The 20,621-nt window shown below is 32.8% G+C and overlaps 1 protein-coding gene across 1 annotated transcript in view; it reads right to left on the bottom strand.

Annotated features, from left to right (window-relative positions):
* Nucleotides 1–804: 804 nt before the first annotated feature.
* The window catches only part of LOC115444037, a 33,702-nt gene continuing 13,885 nt past the window's right edge, over nt 805–20,621 (bottom strand). The window contains exons 2-5 of the mRNA XM_030169655.2: nt 19,722–19,851; nt 8,554–8,699; nt 5,946–6,087; nt 805–2,191 (exon numbers count right to left, since the gene is read on the bottom strand). Coding sequence (XP_030025515.2) covers nt 1,978–2,191; nt 5,946–6,087; nt 8,554–8,699; nt 19,722–19,851 — 632 coding nt within the window. The 3' untranslated portion in view covers nt 805–1,977. The remainder of the gene's footprint in view (nt 2,192–5,945; nt 6,088–8,553; nt 8,700–19,721; nt 19,852–20,621) is intronic.

Here is a 20,621-nt window from a genome sequence, read left to right as displayed (position 1 = left end):
TTATATAATATTTTACGTGGAAATATTAGCTTTTGGTGAAGTGGTAAAATTGTGGTGGCGTTTTTAATATAGAATGAAAAATCCAGATTGATTGACTCGTGATCATTTCGCAAATATTGTATTTATCTTCAACCTAGATGAAATTATTATTTTTATTTTTTTGTGGAAAGGTCCTCTTTTTTGTATGTTCATAAAAATTGCATATCTTAGTTTGTAGTTTTCACAACTCACAACTGTCAAGTGTTCAAATATATTTTTCAAACCAAAGTACACATTGATAGTTGATTCGAAAATCTAAAATGCATTATCAATCAAACTTAAGACTTCATGATGACCTTAATGTGTACATTTACAGAAATTACAAACGTCGGTAGATATTTGTCATTACAATTACAGACATAACGCAATTAGATCTAACAAATAAACAAAATAATGACAATTGGCTTTTGGTTTATCACCGCAATTAACGGATTAAAAGTGATAAACCAAATAAATGATATACAATAATTTTGAAGCTTTTTTTTTTTAAATATTTAAGGAGCTTGGTCGTTATTTCACGACTATGTCGCTCCGTACGTCCACTTTTACCCGTGCCTACTAAATTTTGATGAAATCAAAATATTTTTTTGAAGCTTTATAACAGCGAAAAATGAATTACATTTTAATCAATTTTGTAATGGAATGGAAGAGAATACAATTCAATTTGTACATGTACGAGTATACACAATACAATAGTTCTGAAAAACTGAGTTTACACGACAATATCACTAAACGTTAAGGTTTAATGAAAGTAAAAACGTGTTATTTGCTCGAAATTTCAATCGGCACCATAAGTAATAATTCTCTGACAATATTGTCGAACGCAGTAATTATGTTGAGTCAAAATTACCAAAATTCCGACATGAAGTCAAAAAAAATGCAAAAAATATCGTTACAAAGATTTATAAAAAGCCCACTAAGTAATATTTCAGAGCCCCACATGTATAGCCTTAGAAAGACATATCGACTGAAGGGCTGAAAAGGAATACACTTAATCTGATAAATTAATTTTGCGCTATATCAGGTTCGAGTCTTGTAAAATTATATAACTGAGCAACTCTAGAAAAAAAACCTTATCTTTAGAAGTTTCGAGCATTAGGTTTAAATTTTCGCATTTTTTCGACCGTATTAGAAATCGAAGCTTAAATGTATAACCACACTGGTAGTTACGCGGAATCGTGCTGCAACGTAGCAGTGCGAATTGATATTATGCGGCCTAAATATTCTTTAAATACCATCGTAAGACATATTGCACTATAATATAGACATTATCACTTATCTATCAGAAGAAAGCCTCAGCATAGTATTATAGACTAGATAAGGAAGAATTCGAAATAATACGAATATTAAATTAACAATGTATAAATTTTGGCGCGTTATTTAAATATTTCAAAATATGTATATAATATAATATTTTTCAGAATATTTTGTTTAAGCATTGGCTATCCTTTATAAGGATTTAATATATTAAACCTTATAGTACAATTTAATATTTACAAGTCATATAATGTTAACCAACAATAAATGTTTCTGAAACCAAAAATTGTTAAATTGACTAGCATATTTAAATCATTAAAGCTTGATCATCGAGATTGATTCATGTCATATGGTAAGTTCAGAGGGATTCACTCGACATTACTTATAGGTTTACACCGTTCGCTGTGCTAACCACTTCATCTTTCTATACTCAAAGAAATAATAAATGCAAATGTAGACTATATTTAAAATTATTGTACAACAGTCCTATGTAAATCACAATTTTACGTCAACTTGGTTTTCCTTTAAATTTTGATATCTTCCAAACTATAATATATTTCTTTTATTACATTAGCATAAAATATATATTACTCCGTAACTATTTTCGTTATAACAAACCACAATCACCTCATGGACTTAGGTACACTATGATATAATTATGAAAGAAGTAATTAGTATGTCTTACAGTCGTGGGGGGTATAATATGAAGCCGAGAGTGGTGAGGAGTGGTGCAGCGAATGGTGGTGGTGGCGCTGAGCAGTATGCCCGTGGTTGTTGACTGCAAGCAGCTACGTCCTGGGCGAGAACCCACGCCATGCGCCGGAGCAGCGTGCCCGCCGAGTTAGAGCACGACCGTCCAGCGGTGGCGACGCACATTATAAACGCGTCACGAGCGCTGAAAACATTAAAAGTATTAGAGCATTGTTAAAGCTGAAAACACTCCTAGTATAAAAATATTTATATCCTATCAATTCCAATTTGTTGTAATTGGCTGTAAGTAACGTTAAGCCTTGGTTGGACAGGCCTACATATTCACAAGCATCATGACAACTAATGTTTTCAGTAATTGAAGACTATAGTCTTCAGTCAATGTGTGTTACCAGTGATGATATATGGCACTGAGATGTGGCCTCTAACTATGGGCCGTATAAGGTAACTCACATTTGCTCAGCGAGCTGGGGAGAGGACTATGTTTAGTGTTTCTCAACGCAATCGAGTTAGAAATGAGGAGATCCGTAGAAGAATGAATGTCACCGACATAGCCCATCGGATAAGCAAGCTGATGTGACAGTGGGTAGGGCACATAGCTCGCAGAACTGATGGCCAATGGGGCAAGATGGTTCTGGAGTGGAGGCCATGAACTCTCAAGCGCAGCGTCGGACGTTCACCCACGAGGTGGACAGATGACGACATAAAAGTCGCAGGAGGTCGCTGGATGCGGACCGCTTACGATAGGTTGGTCTGGAAATCTTTGGGGGAGGCCCATGTTCAGCAGTGGACATTCTGCGGCTGATGATGATGAAGAAGCGTAGAATGTGAGGTCGAAAACTAACTTCTTGAATTTCAATAAGATTGAACATAGTGGTATGGTTTATCCTGATAAATAATATTAAAATAAGACACATATAAAACCGACATAACGATGTTAATAAAACCATTTTTATTTAGTTCGGATATTCAGAAGTCTAAATGTGCAAATACAATAATTTTGAATGGTCTATGCAAATCACAACCATTTGTGCCTATATTGCTGCAAACCAAATAAATGTGAAACGTTAGTTCGAGTGTAATGACATCAGTATTGTTGCAATCGAAAATATTTGATAATTGGTTACGTCATTTCCAACTGTGTAGACCCGTTCTTGATGACTTATAAATTAATTGCTTGTAATAGATATATCATTCGCACTGCACATTCATTAACTTCTTGCAGAAAAATATTTCTTGTATATTTCCGCAGCCTTAAAGAGTATTTTGCTTTGAACATTGGATCAATTATTACTTCTTTGTGGATAGATTACTTATCAATAAATATTGTGGTCTTTATGTGATTGCCACAACACGCCGTGAGCGCTATAATAAGAGTTATAGTACGAATTTGCGTATGTTTTACATTGATCACAGCAAGTTGTGAACTAATTATTCGCTGAATGAGCGTTTTCGGTCTTTGAGTGAAAACATAGTTTTTTATTATTTGTAGTGGTGTTTGAAGTCGATTTACTTTTTAGTAACAAAAAAAATTCGTGTTATAACCGTCCAGCCGTGGTATGATATGGAATAGGGTAATAAACAATAGAGATATATACGATGGCAGCAATGGCGGGTCATTTGCTATTAGTTATCAAAGAGTTCCATCGCCTGTCGCCGAAGAACTTCATTAGATTCTAATATGTTATATACATAAACTTTCCCTGTAAAATATTCATTTAAATAACGAATTTATAAGAAATGCGACCTCCATCGTGATCTTAAAATGGAATTCGTCACGGAAGTTATCAAAAACTTTGCGAAAGCTCATGAGTGTAGACTTCGACAACATGTGAACATTGAGGCACTCCAGCTACTCGATAACACGAACCTTGTGCGAAGACTAAAAATAACTAAACATTTCGAACTAGTGTAGAAAGTGTAGTGCATAATTACAACGAACAAATAATAGTGTCAGTGCTAATATATATAATACACGAACAAAGTGTTTTTTTATGTTACTAGACTCTAGGGAAGTGTCTCGAACATTATTGTTAGGTGTAGTAAACTTATACCTACAAAATTAAGTTAGAATTGTGTTGCTTATTGGTCTTATACACAAGATTGTAATTTACTGCTAAGAACCTGGTTTTTACAAAAAGGAAAAAAATGACGAAAACCCCATTCAAATCGCATTTGTAGTTTTTGAGGAAATCACGGACATATACACATACCAGTCAAATAGAATCACTTTTTTGAAGTCGGTTAAAAGTAATATGCACTTAAGGATTTTAACTCTGATTGAATTATCTTTTTTAAAGACATAAAGGCGCAGATAGTAGGTATAAACGACTTGTATAGAAACTGTTTAACGTTAAGTGATTTTTTGGTCGACTTAGCAACGGGCAAATCGAAGGAACGGAAGTAATAAAACTTCGTGTGTGCTTTGAGCCTTTTAAGGTTAATCAATGGTACTAAAGCAGGATTTTAAAACTTTTTATAAATCAGTTACCCTGTGTGTAACAAAAAAATCAAACAAAGCGTGAAAAAAAATAATTACTCGGCCATGTTTCTGAATAAATTCTGCTATATGCTTTATCTTGATAAAGATTTTTATTGATAAAAATAAATTACACAATATACAGTACTATTCACCGTATCATTAGTGCAGCTGAAGTAGAACAACACAGAAATTAAAATTTTCAGTTGAAATTGCAAACGAATTCAATTTTTCATTCTGTACCACGAATTCACGTTAAGAAAATAATTGTTTCATGTTAAACATGTTATTCTACATTTTTATCGTAAAAGTTTGTATAATTTGCAAAAGGAGCTTACCAGGCGTTCATAAATAAAAATGACTGTTTATTTTAGATGCAAACTACAGCTTCGAGTTGCGTAGGTAAAAAAAAACAATTATTTAACAAGCAGCTTAACAGAAATGTAACGTAAAGCAGTCGTCGAGTGCGTTGAGTGCATTACATCTTTTAATACAACTTGTTTGTGTATTTTCATTTTAATAAAGTTACAATCGTATCTTACTTTTACTTATGTTATAAGTAAATGCGAAATTTGTGAGGTTTTTTAATATACAGAGCTGGCATCATGGTGGCTATAAATCGCTATAATGTTTTAGAAACATATGTAAATACTAAGTTCATACTTTGAATTTTTCAAAACCACTCCATTGAAAGAAGTTATAGCCAACAATCTCATATAACTAAATACTCTTATAAACACACAAGCACACTAATACTTAAAATATCAAATAAAATTTAAATCCTAATAAAACATGTATGATGTACCGTTAATGCGAGTTACTTAATACTAGTTAGTTAATACTTTCGATACATATAACAGCATCTGGTATAATAAAAACTAATACGACAACTGCTCTATCTGCAACAAATATTTAAGGTAACGCTAGTATTTGTCTTCTGGTCGGAATCCTACCCAACGTTTATGGTTCCCATCCCTCAATACTTTCAAAGAATGCCCCTAAGTCACGTTGGAATGGTAAATAAATAAAATTATTGCACATTTTAAAAGACTTTTTCTAAAAGTAAATTTAATCAACTTTATACATCCAACCCAAAAGTTTTCAATAAATTATGATATTTTCCCGTGGGATTAAGATTGTCCTTCCATTTTTATTCAGATAACCTATTCAAACATAATATTATACTATGTTGATATAAAGCGGAATGAAAAGAAGAAATAATTACATTACATGATTCGAAAAAAAAGTTGTTTTTCCGTTTATATGTAACAAGAAATTCAAACCTTTTTGAAGGTTGAATAGGTAGGTATTATTTGTGCAGATCCTTACTGGTATACAATATATCTTTAGGTAAAAATAAATTAAAAAAGGCACGTGGTATTACTTAAAAAATACAAAGGATAATTACGAGTAATAATACATAGTAACGGATTGTATCCTATTCTATATAGTAAAAAATTACCAGCACAGCTCGGCATTCCTGTTGAAGTATGTCAATTGTTGCGCCCGGTCGCCAATTTCACGCACAGCTTCTTGAAGTTCGTTAACACACAAAGACCATTGTGGAGACACCCGGCCCCAGCATTTTATCTCTTTCAGAAATTCTGCGAAATGTACAACTATTAAATAAATTGTGTAAATATTGCATTCTAAGAAAAACGCAGTAGGCGGTCATTGAATACTGGTGATATCCGGAAACCATCTTAAAGAAGCCGACAACAACCTGCAATGGAATGATAATAGAATTAAGTCGACGGAAGAAACTAATGAATAAGCTCCAGTCTCTAAATTAATTATGCAGTTTAGAGTCTAGATAATTTTATCTGCGGAAGATTTTGTTTCAACTTATATCTTAAACAAAACAATGCATTTTGTTGTCACAAAAACCGAGTATTAATACACAAAACGCTGTCCCAATACCTATTAATTACAGAGCGGTACTATTTTAGCGGAAATTGAAAACAAAACACATCGGTTGATGGACGGTGCCGGAATTTCCGCGCGTTTGCTAACTTGACAGTACAATGTACTTGCGACACGACAGCCGAATATACTTCGACAACACAAAGTAAAGTAAATTTAATAGGTAAAGTATATTTTTTCGGAAAATGTAGGGTACAAGAGACATGTAGAGACTAAAAAGCGAATAAGATAACTCCTAGTGTTTACATTTGTTGTGGTGTAAATTACGGCATTGGTGGCTGATTTAATTTAAAAATCGTCATAAAATCATTTCAAAAAGGGATATAGATAAAACATTTCATTCAATTACCACATGTTTAATAATAAAAGCATCACAAAAAACATTTTGGGTTTTACATTAAAACATGAAAAAATCGAGCATATGACTAGTGTTAAGGATGATAGACAAGGTATGCAGTTGCAACAGAACTTAGCGACTGTCATATCCAACTATAAAAAAATGTCACATGTTTTCAAAATAGCAATGACTTTAGAATCAGTCGCAGATTCAATTTCGTTTCTGATCGCAGGCGCATAAACCCGCATCATTTGAAATTGTAAGGTAAACTTTTAGAAGGATTGTTGAAAACGGGGTTTTGGTAGGAAATGGATTAGGTCACACGGCGTTATTTAAAATTTAAATGATTTAAAACGGATGAACATTCATTTGTTTTGCATACGAATTACCTATATTTAAATGTTTACATTAATTGTTACCAGTATTACATTTATGACGTGTATGTAAATTGGATTTTAATTTATTCTAATTAAAGCTTTGTAAATTCAACTGGTGAAATGAATGAATGAATGTAATTAAAGTTTCTGTGACTATATTAAAATATTTTCCCTGGCAGTTTCTTCGATATTAGATTCTTTACCTACCTATTGCTAAGAGATCATTATAAAGGGGTCGCAAAATTTATTACTTGGTCGCAATTGAGAAGAAAATGCTGAAAATTTGATAATTAACAACTGTAAGTTTAGTTACCTACGCAGTCAATTGGAAAAGGAGCACAAAGTTAAGGTGAAATTAAAATTAATTAAATTTGTTTCTTCGTTGCTGTCTTGCGCAGACCGCAAATTTAAATAAAATCAAGTTCGAAACAAGTAACAAATTAAATTTAGGGAATAAACAAACACTATACTATAAAAACTATGAAGAGTGGAATTGGGATTTCAATAAATCCATGTTTGAAGTTTGATTTGTAAGGATAATGAGGATTTGTGTTAGTGTTAGTGAACGTCGGAGTTAAGCCTAAGTATATTATTAAATCTTATAATTATAACACATTGATCTTATACAGTATACAACGATATTATTATGTATTGTTTTACTTAGTATAGGTATATATTTTTTTTCTAGATCTATTATGGTGATCTATTATGGTGTTAACAATTTATGGTGTGCTAGACGACATTAAACGAGTAAGTGGACAATTCAGACACCCATAATGAATTTTATTGATGTGTATATATTTTTGCTATATTCAGCATTAATTTTGGGCGGCAAAAATGTTTATAACATATTAAAGCTTTACCCCCCTATTTATAGACATGCTGACGGCATGGCAGCCTTCGCAGTGCGTAGACATAGGGCCGTTGTGATTGGCTAATATTGTTGCATCTCTATATTAGCCAATCACAGCGGCTCTAAATCTGTTTGTCAGTGCCGTTGAGCACTGCGAAGGCAGCCATACCGTCAGCACTGAAAAACAGACTTGTTATCACAGCTTTGTTCCGTAAAATATATATATATAAATATATCTCCATAAAAAACATCTATGAATACGAGGGTTAGTTTTTATATTCAACCAAACCTCTACTTCCGCTGGATGATTTAATTTATCAAGGTGACGAACGAAGGCAATGTTATGCTTTGGTTTATAATTTAAAATTTGGGTGGTGTTGCTGCGGTATATAGACGGTCGTGTTGCTCACAACGAGGCGTTATATAAATTGACTTGCTCATTGAAATACGTACCGAATAAAAAAATTAGACTCCTTAGTCTTCGTAACTAGCAGATCAAGGACGTCGTTAAAATGTAAAAATTAGTACATACCCATAGAACACGACTTTATTATGATTATGTTATAAGTATTGTACAAACCTCTTCGAAGCGCCGTATCGTTAGTGCAAAGGAATCGCATAAGGGCTCGCGCGCCTCCGATCTGTTGCTGTAACAGCTTTTGGCCGTCGGTTGGGAGGCATTTCTTGATCCACGCGTCCATGCAGCTCATGCCGGTCTGGTATGCCCTGAATTATATTATAACTTTATTATCATAGTAACATAGTACAAATGTACGATTTTGTATCGAAATGGATTCAGCCAACTTGGCCAAATTAAAGTATTGCTTTCAAACAATCGAAAATGTATTCTTAAGTAAATATAGTTTATTATATCGCGTTCGAGTTATAAATGATGTTGCTAGAAAAACACAAGTCTTAAGAATACAGATAATTTTCGATATTTGGAGTAATTATTTCATACCTGAGAGTTAATATGTTATCATGTAGTGCAAGTAATATTGTACAGAATTGCACTGCCAGTATGACTATTTTACTGATTTTACGTAATAAAAGGAATAATTTTATGATAATTTATTGAAAATAATATGTTGCAATTCCTGTTGTTTTGTTTATAGAAACATTAATTATTTTTTGGAGTCAGTGCCTAATTAAGATTTTTTTTTGTTACACTTTTTATTTTTCTTTATTTTGTTATATAAAAAACATATACTTGAACTTAATACAAAAAAATCATTAAAATCCTATTTGATTTTGAGGAGTTACAATAAATTAAAATGGGGTCATTCTGATTTCCGCTATACGTAATCGAATTTCTGCCGCCAAGCAACAGTGTGTAGTCACTATTGTGTTCCGGTTTGAACGACATTGTAGTCAATGTAAATACTGGTCATAATAAGACTTTACATATTATGCCTCAGGATGGCGAGCGTAGTGGAAATCCAAAAAATACTTTGTAATTCAAGGTGTTGGATGGTGTTTCTACTGTTTATGGGCGGTCGCATCGCTAACCATCAGGCGAACGGCAAGCTCGTCTTGTCATTCAAAGAAATAAAAAAAATAATAATTGAAAGCGGGCCATGAGATAAAAAAATCACGAGACAAACATAAAAATACGACGAATAGATATGTTAACCTTCCTCCTTAGATAAAATTGTAATAATATCTAGTTGGTACGTAATTAGTGAAGCCGTAATGGTTTTAATGAACATAAGTTCGTATTTACATTCAACTACGGTTTGAGTAAGTTCGTCGCGAGCTTGAAGTTAACCGCTATTGAGTAAATACTTCATCTAAGTACAATTAAATTGTTTCCAGATGTGTTTAATTTTAAACACCTTCAATGTCCTTCTTAAAGGCATTTATTGTTTAACTTTTCTGCGTTAAGTGGGGAATGAACGAAACTACAGTTGTTATTTAAAATACAAACATTCAAGTAAGTAGACAACTTCAAAAACTTTCCAACTAACATTGGCAGCAGGGTAAGGTTTAGCAATCATCCAGGCGCCGCGGGTGACAAATGTTTTTGCGCCCTTTCTTCCTACTGTTTTTTTTAAATCCCACGAGTAAGCCTGTGGCGCCCTCACTAGGGCTTGGTGTCGCGTTTGGACCGCCTTACCCTAAATCTGGCACCTGATAAGCAGGATTATATTTTCACTGCACAAACACAGTAAAATATTTCTCTTTGGTGATGGAATAAAGCTTTACAAAACAATTGACGGTCACAACGAGACGAGTCTCTTGCAGACAGACTTAAACGCACATACTTGTTAGTGGAATATCATCAACATGTCACTCAATGTCAATACATATGGACGGTAAACGTAATTTTATCACATATATAACCAAAATAGTCGCTAAGGCGGCGCAGGTGTGCGGATTTGTAAGAAGGAACAGCAAGAACTTCAAACCGCAAATTCAAATAATATGCTAGAGCGTAATTTTTGTATAATGTACATTTTAATATTAATGACTTTACAATTATTTTAATTTCAATGTATATGAACCGTTATTATATGTGATGTGATAGCACTAACAAATAAATAAATATAAGCCAACAAAGACATTCAATTGTATCTTAGAATTCCTTGTACTAAATAATTAGGCCAGTGCAGTGAAGGAGCGAATATTTAATTCCATTAATAACACGCGAGGCTGTAATTACGTTTTGGTGTAATTGATAAGTAAAAAGGATCGGGAAGTCGGAAGGGATTCAGAGCTCACTGTAAAAAAACATTTTGTTAAAAACCATTATTCATTATTTGAATCAGGCTCGAAATATTATTTTTATGTAGAAGCTTAATTTGTTGTTCTTATTTCTGGAAGAATAATATGAAATAAAATTATATGATTAGTGATGTTTGTTCTGACATATTTTTTTTTATTTGAGTATGTAATATCTATTTTTAACTTTCCCCTTACTGAAAGAATGTTTTTAAACAGATCTACGCAATGTTAATTTTATATTTACAAAGATGGTATCTATATTCGACCTTATATAATCAACAATAATTATCAGAGTACCTACTAACCTACCTCAAAACGCCTACATCTCAAGTATGGCCGTCAGCCTGAAGATTTTTTTTCAATATAAAGATAAAAATCTTTATAGGTTTAATAACAAAGCCAAGTTTTATTTATTAATTGTAATATAACATTATCTTACTCAATAATAAAAAAAATAATAAAAAAAAACTTTTTTTGGTTTCGCGGAGAAAGTCCCTTATTACTACCGCCCAGCCTTCGTGGGGGGCGACTGAGTGTTTATTCTGGGGTTACCGTACCTTTCGGTTCGGCGTTGAGCCGCCCGGATTTGATGAGGACCTTCGGGCGACCACTCGGCCGAGTCCCTAACCCTATGTACAGCTAACCTATGCACGGCCTACCTGCTAAAACTCCGCGGTGGCACTCTTCGGCGCATTAGGGACGGCTGCGGGCTTCCTCTGACGTTGATGTGTCTAAGTCTACGACCGCAGCCGCCCCTGCGCGGTGCCGCCTTCCGGCCCGTCTCCTTGGGGGAAGCCCCCGCGCACCAAAGGACGCCCTCGGCGTCTACGGCAGCATGAGGCCAACTACACACTGCCGCCCATGCCGGGGTCAACCGAAAAATGTGCAAAAGAAGCAAAAAAATGCACTAGGGCGGACAGCCCCCTGCTGCTCGCCGACGACCCCCTTTGTGGCCCCTATTAGCCGCCTCTTACGATAGGCAGGTGTTACCGTAGTGGAATTTTCCAAACGCCCCCATTCCACAGGGCGGATAAACAGCTGAACTGCGTCAACCTTAGAAACACCCCGAATAATTTTAATCTAAAAGAGCGTTGAAATTGCGTATTCTGGCTAAACTGTGACTGCCAAAAGTGGCAAAGAGCGAATGTCACATTAAAATAATTTTACTTAGAGACGTCAAGTGATTAGATAAAGTGCTGGCCTAACGAAAGCGTAAAGGAGACGAGTTGGGGACGGTTAATTGGCGTATATTTAGGCATGTAGTTAGTCAAATAAACCTACCGAAAAAGACAGATGAAACAAAACTAACATTCTTGAGAGAAGTAATGTAGCGTACATGGCTGATAGTAACGACAACATTTTGTTAAACGTATGTTTCGTTAAACTTTTTTCTTGTTAATTTAATTCTTAAGTCAATGCAGAGACAATAAAATTATCTAATATATTTTTTGTTATGTGTTACCACTAAACCGACGTGGCGACAAAATCATTCTAATTTATTGAATGTAATTGACAGGTCCGAACAAACGCAGTAAAAGAAGATATTTTTGTTTATCCCCGTGTATAAAATAGGCATTTCGTAAGTATAAAATGCCAAATATAACAGCCAGCAATGAACGTCACCAAGAATATTGGATCTAGAATAAGGTTCCAAGTTTGGTGATAGTTACTTGATAGTATTGTATAACTTTACGCTGAATAAAGAAACATTCTGGGTAAAGTATTATGCGAAGTCATATTCTCGGAATACCTATGTCCTCCGTTTTTATTGTCAATTATCTGTGGAATGTCTAACAGCGCACACAGTACCTACATTTAGGTATTAATTAAATTACTATTGTTTACACCGTTTTAACTTTTGTTCTATATTTGTTCACTTATCTATGTTGATATCCGCTTCCATCCATTCGCAAGAATTGTAAGTAAATATGAATGTTATTAATATTAAATAATTATTATTTTAGGACGACAAACGAAATATTGCATTTTTTAAATAGTGAACGAAAGATTAGTAAGCAAATATAAATATCGAGATATGTTCCAAGAAATTCAATTGCACGACTAAACGTTTACTTCATTTTGGATTTGGATACTTTCAAACTGGCATCGCGATTATAAAAAGAAACGATTATTTTGGTTTGTAGATTTTATCTATAGGTACATAATTAGTAAAAATTACAACGTACTCGCTCGTCAAATGCTTCATTCCTCAATAGTTCATTCGACAGTAGAAAGAAATGTGCTATACACAGTCTGAAACGTGGAATTTCGTATAAAACCTTGAATTCTTGAGTGCTTAATTGCTTTGAACTTTTTATTAAATTTTTCCTTTAAATGGCGCCTCGCGTTGTAATTTTTTTGAGGCGTGGTTTCACACCATTAAAACCTTTGTATAATGGTAGTATTACATACGTTACAAACTTATTTCGTTAATTGGCAGACGTGGAAAAATATATGACCATTCTAAACCATAAATTTGTAAATATACCATGTTTTCACAAATTGTGTTATAGTTGATATTTGCCTCATATAATGTATGCTTTCAAAATAATTAATAATTATTAATAATAATTTTATTTACTTATTCCTTAATGACCATGTGAAAATAGAAAAACAAAATGAATGTTGCTTGAAAAGGAACAAATCTAGAATTGAATTGAAATTCACCACCAATGCTATTTCTCGTTGCAGAATGCTAGGAACATTTTCATATCCACAACGATCTTCCAATTCTAAAGTTCTTGTATGTAAATTGGTAGTCTTTGGTAAGAAGTGCACTGAATAAGATATTAGTAGAAAAATATGTGAATGCACGGCACCGCTGAGACGTAAGACCAAAGTCGAGAAGTCGTTAAAAGCTCTCTTCAATTCCTATTTTCCCTACTGATTATAATAAATTATTGAGCTTATGGATTGAAATAGATAAAAAAATAGTGAATACCTATATATATATAGATATATATATATATATATATATATATTATCTCAAGGCTTTAGGTACATATTTTATTAGCGTATAACAGAAATATTAGTAAATTGAGACGATATTTTGTTTCCAGAAATAACTTTTCATCGTTTATTCTAAGAATATCGTTTATTTTTAGTAGGCATATTTTCAAATCTTGTTATCGTATTTAATAAATAAAAATCCAAATAAAATAATACAAAATATCCGACAAAAATAAAACAAACAGGGATAACGATTAAAATTCCAATATGTTATATATTTTTACAATGTTTAATCAGGTCAGGGTATGAATATTTATTTCGTATACAAACGTTCTCAAATTAAACATTAATATTTTATAATGTGCTACATATTACCATTTATTGCTCAGTTATATTTTTAGTGCAATATCGGATTAAATAGTTGTGATATAACAATGCACAAAATAATATAACAATATGATAAGTTTTTAATTATAGTCCTTCTTACGAAACATTACCTAGGTATTTTTATAAATGCAAAATTTTACGAAGGTATTTGTGACTTTTTTTGCCAGACCGATTGTGTCATTTTCAAATAAAGGGCTTCTTAGACCTTCGAAAGTATTTCAGTAACAAAAATATGCGATCACCTACGGTATAAAATAGTGTCAGAATTTATTATAACGTTCAGTGGTCGAATTTCGACCATTGAATTATATACATTTGTCACATATATTATACATAAATGTTATTATTCTGCACTCTTTATTTATTATGAACTATAGTTATGTTAAATATCACACTGCTTCGTGTGCGCAAGGTGCAAAAAAGTCTCTTTTCTCTTCATGTATTAAGATGTTTGAAACTACGATTATTTAACATTCAATAAGAGTATAAACTTTCCATATACAGTACAAATCTCTTTCCTATAGACATTTAAGATAAATCATATTAAGCTCTTCTCAGTTTGACCATACACTTTAACCATAAACAAAACAGTATCTATACATGTGTGGTAAACACATCCTAGTGTGTGTAATTTTTGTTTTTATGAATTCTATGTATGTATTTCTAATGTATACTATATAAAAATATAAGCTTTATTCAGTTATTCTATATGTGTGTTTTGTGCTAAATTTCAAACTTCTCGGTCCGCGTTATGTTCGTAAAAATTTGTACAACATTTCTGCTTCACGTCACTGCCTGCGGACCCGTTATATTATGAACTCCATCAAAGAAAATTCTAATAATAACTTATTATAATATTGACTAAGCTTCATAACTGAGGTAAATTGGATAGCTCTTTTTTAATTAATAATCTAATAAACAAGAAGTGAGGTTGCTTTTAAGACAAAAAATAAGATTATCTGACATAACTAACTGCAATCAAGAACATTTAGCAGCAGTATTATATACGGATTGTAGTCCTGGGTCTCGTTCTTAGGGCTAGAAACACTTTAGATACCTATATCCCTGATAGATATAGGTATCTAAAGTGTGATCGATTGCATATCAGTGAGGGGGTAGCCATGTAGGTGACCGGTAATAAATAAAAGTCAACGCCAAATTCGTTCTGTAATAAAAATCTGATAAAATAGAAGACATTGAAACGGTCAATAAAGCTGTTTGTAAGCGCCGTATAAAATATGGCGACTATAATTTTATTGCTCCAGGTTTCGCCAAAACTTTGTTCATCGAAAAATTGTTTCAGTCGAATCTACATGAACACAATATAGTATTGCGGTGTATGTTTTGAACTCCGGCTTGAAGACATTATCACGTATATCTCCGGAATGTATTAATGCGTGTGCACCCTATCCTTTGTGCCTTTACACGTCCCAAAATCCTAATGGGCCTGTTTACGACCACATCGACGGATTAAGGTTATCCCAAAAGGTCCTATTATTAGGCACGTAACACGATTCTCCTAAGAGAGTTTCTGAACTTATTATCATGAATGTGTTTTATTAAAGGTTATTTAATTCATATATCTAGTTACATTTTACTTCTAACGCTGTGAAATTATCACAAGGTAACATTTCAGACCAGTATTTTTAGTAAATTAGTTTATTTGCTGTAACATGGTAAGTCGTTTAGGAGCTATGGGTAAACAGAATGAGCATGCTTTTTTACAAAATTATAATATAAAGGTAATGAACACTGGCAAAATTATAGTTTTCACCTTGTTTATGGGTTTAGTCGGGTTAAAAACAAGTATTTTAGACAAAGAAGAACTCAAAGCCGGTGCGAAATCTTTTATGGTAGTATTTAACAAAGTAATACTTTGTGTATCACATTTCAATACTATGTATCAATTGTCTAGTTATTCTGTATGAAAATATTGTGTTAACTATAAATTGATGTTCTTTGGTTCCCCAAAAAAAATGTATTTCTATAGCACATAATATTCCTAAAACTAACAATAAAATTCATTATGCATTAGTACCAGCCGTCATTCTTTAGTTGATGTACAGTTATTGTGCATAATTGAATGATAAAATTACTTAAGACTTTCTTTTGACATCAAATTGTTTACTTTATGAATAAGTTTAATTTCAGCGCTAATTAGGTATATTTCCTTAACTAATTTAAACAATAAAGCATCCTTATCAATGTTTTTACTCTTAACATAAACGTCCTCTATAAAGTTTGTAATATAAACATCAGTCAAGCCCTTTATTGTTTGCGAATTTCAAACGTTTCAGCGTGTCTCTATACGACGCGACGACAGCACACGACTATAACTTGCCTACATTCGTAATAATTCCAGCTGTGCGGAAAGTTATATCGTATTTCAAGTGTTTATGTGAAATAATTCGCACACAAGGATAATATTTGTTCAATTTATCGAAAACTTTACCCTTCAGCCTCCAATCCTTAAACACACAACCAAAGTAGGTTGCCGGTCAAATGTTGGCTATTTAAAATTAATATGCGAATAAAGGATTTATTTAGCCTGCTTTCGTGACGTAGTCGTTTTGTAGTACGACTATGCTGAGGTATCGAATTCGAACTCTAGGTTATGTAGTAATATTATTTTTTTTTAGCATAGTTGATACTTAGTTTCGGGACTTCGTCCGCGAAGTCTGGTAGTGTGCCCTGTAAATGGCAAATTATATGGACCTAACATATAAGCTGCCTCTGCTAATCTGCTCTGAAAATAGAAAACGGCCTCGGGCTTTGTATGTATATAGGAATTAATTTCGTAACCTTTAGCGCGTTTAGTAATATTAGCAATTCTAGAGAAATGTTCACCGTGGTGTGACATGACTGACAGGCTAATTGGACAAGCATGACCCTCTATACTGTCCCAACGAGTAAACTTCGTTATCATTTAAGTTCATTGAATTCACAAAATCATATTAAACTTGCCCGGGGTTAACGTCAAAAGTAAATTATCTGACCAAATAGATGAAAAATAAATATTCTAAAGTTGGACCCAGTAGACCCTTTGTTGATTAGTTTGAACAAAATTTACACATTTAATGGATAATTCCATTTGTGATTTTAGGGTTATGTAAAATTAAACATTGAAAATAATTTTTCAGGGCAAAAATTATTAAACAATTTTAATCAGTGTTTTGAGACTTTCTCTGTTAATATTATTTATGAGAACATCCTACCTAAATGAGACTTAGGTTCAACCGCGAGGATTCCTTACCTCTACCATTTTTTTGTTGTTGTTCTCGTCTATAGTGAACGTCGACTTCGAAGTGATATGAATATATACAGTAGCCTGTAACTACCTATCTTAGACGCTAAAACTATGTTAAATAGATTAGGTACAATAAACGAGAAAGTTTGACCTCTTTGTAGTACGCTTTCAGCGTTTTCAGATCACGAAGGTAAACTTAGATTTCAATATATTTCGAAACAATTAACGTTCTTATCCCCATGTTCAGTATGAAATCATGGTTACCTTCGTTAGTGAACTATCACCTCTATGTAGGTGCTCGTAAAACATGTTAACCCTGAACTTATTTCATCTAAATTTCCTATAAAGTATATTTAATATTTTGTCGGTTAATGCAAGAACTCACTAATGACAAAAAACCATCAAGTACAGTTTATAACGCCCTGAACATAATATTATAATATATCGTGTTTTACCTTTTTTTAACATAATTATGTCTAAGATATAGAGAAAACAATATAACTAAAACTAAAAGTGGCTTAATCCATACTTTTGTATTTGTCAGTTAATGAGTTCTTGCAGTAAACAGAGAATTCAATAAAGCTCCATTACAAGTTTTCCAGACAGCAGAAAATTAAAGAGAAATATATTACAATCTTAACAAAAATATGAACCTAAGTGAAAGCGGTACACGCTGCTATAACAAAAGCAGTTATTATATCATATGGGATCAACGTACAGTGGATCTAATTCCCAGACAGGCCTACAGAGGCTTTGTTCGATGCTTTATGTGTTGGTAGGTTAATGTGGACATAGTTATAAAGTCACATGCGTTCATGTCTCTGTGCCAAATGGGGCAAGTAAAGATGCAACTAGTAGTAGTGCCACTGGCTAGTGCAAACAAGTTACGCCAAGCTTCCGTAATATATGTAGATTGGTTGGCATTGGCAGTATTACCAATATTTGGTAGTTTGTTATTGATTTGCACATTATGTTACATGCATCAAAATTTGTTGAAAAATAGCGCAGTTATTCATATTTAAAATATTTTTATGAGCAAAAGTGAGAGTGTTGTGGGAGAATTTTGCTATCTCTTTCTCACGCGTACACGAGTTAAGGACTTTGATACTCGGTGACGTCACAGTTTGCTATTACAGTTATTTGAAAGCCCCTTCCACCAAATTACAAAGCTTTAGCTTCAGCTTTAGATTTAGCTTCCATCAAATTACTTATTGATTATTGCGTGGATTTTAAAAAAATTCTATAAGTAAATATTTGATGCCATATTTTTGATGTATATGTTTTAAAAAGATTGCTTACTTTTCTTTTCAATTCCGTTTTAATAAATCAATCAAATTTCTAACTTATCACACTTAGAAATGAGTTACCTAAATATTTATTGTTAGAGTTAACGAGAATTTAAACCAAATATATTCCAGTTTAAGAAATATTTTCAATCACAAAGTGGAATAGTACGTTATTAGAAATGTAATTTAATTTCTACATCACTGATTGAAAATGTTTTAGCTTTAGAAACTTATGTGTACAAATATGTTGTACGTTCATATTATAACTATTTGTTCAAAATCCGAAAATTAAAATGGCAGCCAAAACGTCACTGCTATAACCTATTTATTCACTTGAACAATAAATAATTTTACTTAATATGTGACTAATATTTTTTATTCATATCTAGGTTTACACTTAGACTCGAGTTCTCATACTATGAGGGCCACTCCGTACATAAACCACACGCTGTCAATGTTGAAATCATACTAATGTCAGGTGTACAGACTGCAGTACAGTTGAGTGGAATTCATGTGCGTCTACGGAACGCCAGATCTAGTAGGTAGTACATATATATCGATGGTTATACTTTTATTTTCAGCAATACGTTAATACAAACATAAAAAAATATCCAATGATATTACGATTAGTAAAACTCTTTGAGTAAAGCCGGGCTTTAGTGTAACTTTCGACCAACACGCTATTACTATAATCGCATGATACTCATATTAATATCACACAAGATAACCCACGATTCCGTAATATGTCTTAAATATTGTAAAAGTTTCCAACTTCGTCATTTTGCATGAACGACCTCATCTTGAAAAAAGTTTCCCTGTTTTTGTAATCATACTTTAATATTGCATAATGTCTGCCATAGTAATATTCAATGCAATGTACAAGCTATCTTATTTTAAAGAAAATAAAAGTTCATTAACAGTTTCGCCATTTGTATTGAGATTAGAACAAAATAAATCAGCCATGAACATTTACTGTACCTACTTTATGAACCGTTTGTATATTATTATTTTATAAAAATAATTAGGTTAACCGTATCTATAAGTGCAAAAGTTACCGGAATTCGAAAGGTAAACTAGGTACTACTAACTATAACTATACTTAAGAAAACTGTTTTTCATTATTTATAAAGTAAATAAAGTCTGATCCACACTCACTGGCAATGTGCGTCCAACTCCTCCTTTGTGCTCGGAAGTCCGACATGTGTGCGAGGTATTAAATCAACGCATATTTTCAATTCGGCCGAGTCGCAGTTGTCAATTTCACTTAATTGTGCACCTCCACCATCTGTAACAAAATTAAACATTTAATATTTGCCTAGCTTCAATATTATGCGACGAAATACGTTTTTCATTTTATTTATTTTCGTACGTATCCACGTATAATCGATACTAATATAATAAATGTGAAACAACTGTCTGCCTGTCTGTCTGGTATTGACGGCTTGACCACTAAACTGATTTTGCTAAATTAAAAGTTTGAACCATTAGAAAGGATATATGTATGCGATTTTTCATCCCGTATATCTACCTATACATCATTTAATTTATATCCCGGGAAAAGTCTTTTATGTACGCAAAACTGCGAGAAAAACGTAGTAAATATTTATCATTAAAATGTTCATTAATGATACGGAATTTCTTATCCGATTGAGCTAAGAAGATTATCGATAAAATGACATACCAATTTAATCATTGTAATTAAAATTACAAACAAATATATTGGTCCTAAATGAGAAGTAACGCAAAATAATGTAGATTACAACATTTTAATATAAATTTATCTAAAACATAAAGTTTTTAATCATCGGTATAAATCGTATTTAGTTTTCATACAAATTAGTTTAGGTTCAGTAGAATTGACTCTTCTAAGAGTAAATTCAATACACACCTTAAAAACATAATGTTACTCATCGTTTCATATAGACTTATTTAGTTCCCATACGAGTTCGTGATTGAGTTATTCAAATTAGAACCATAAATTGGGGCAGTACTCCTCTTCCATTTGCTAGTTATTAAATAAGGTCAATAGAAAGTGGTCAACATTTATAGTAAAAT

This window comes from Manduca sexta, chromosome 19 (assembly GCF_014839805.1).
Source record: "Manduca sexta isolate Smith_Timp_Sample1 chromosome 19, JHU_Msex_v1.0, whole genome shotgun sequence".
Taxonomy (NCBI): domain Eukaryota; kingdom Metazoa; phylum Arthropoda; class Insecta; order Lepidoptera; family Sphingidae; genus Manduca; species Manduca sexta.
The sequence above is the reverse complement of the archived record's forward strand: the minus strand, read 5'-3'. Positions and strand labels throughout refer to the sequence as shown.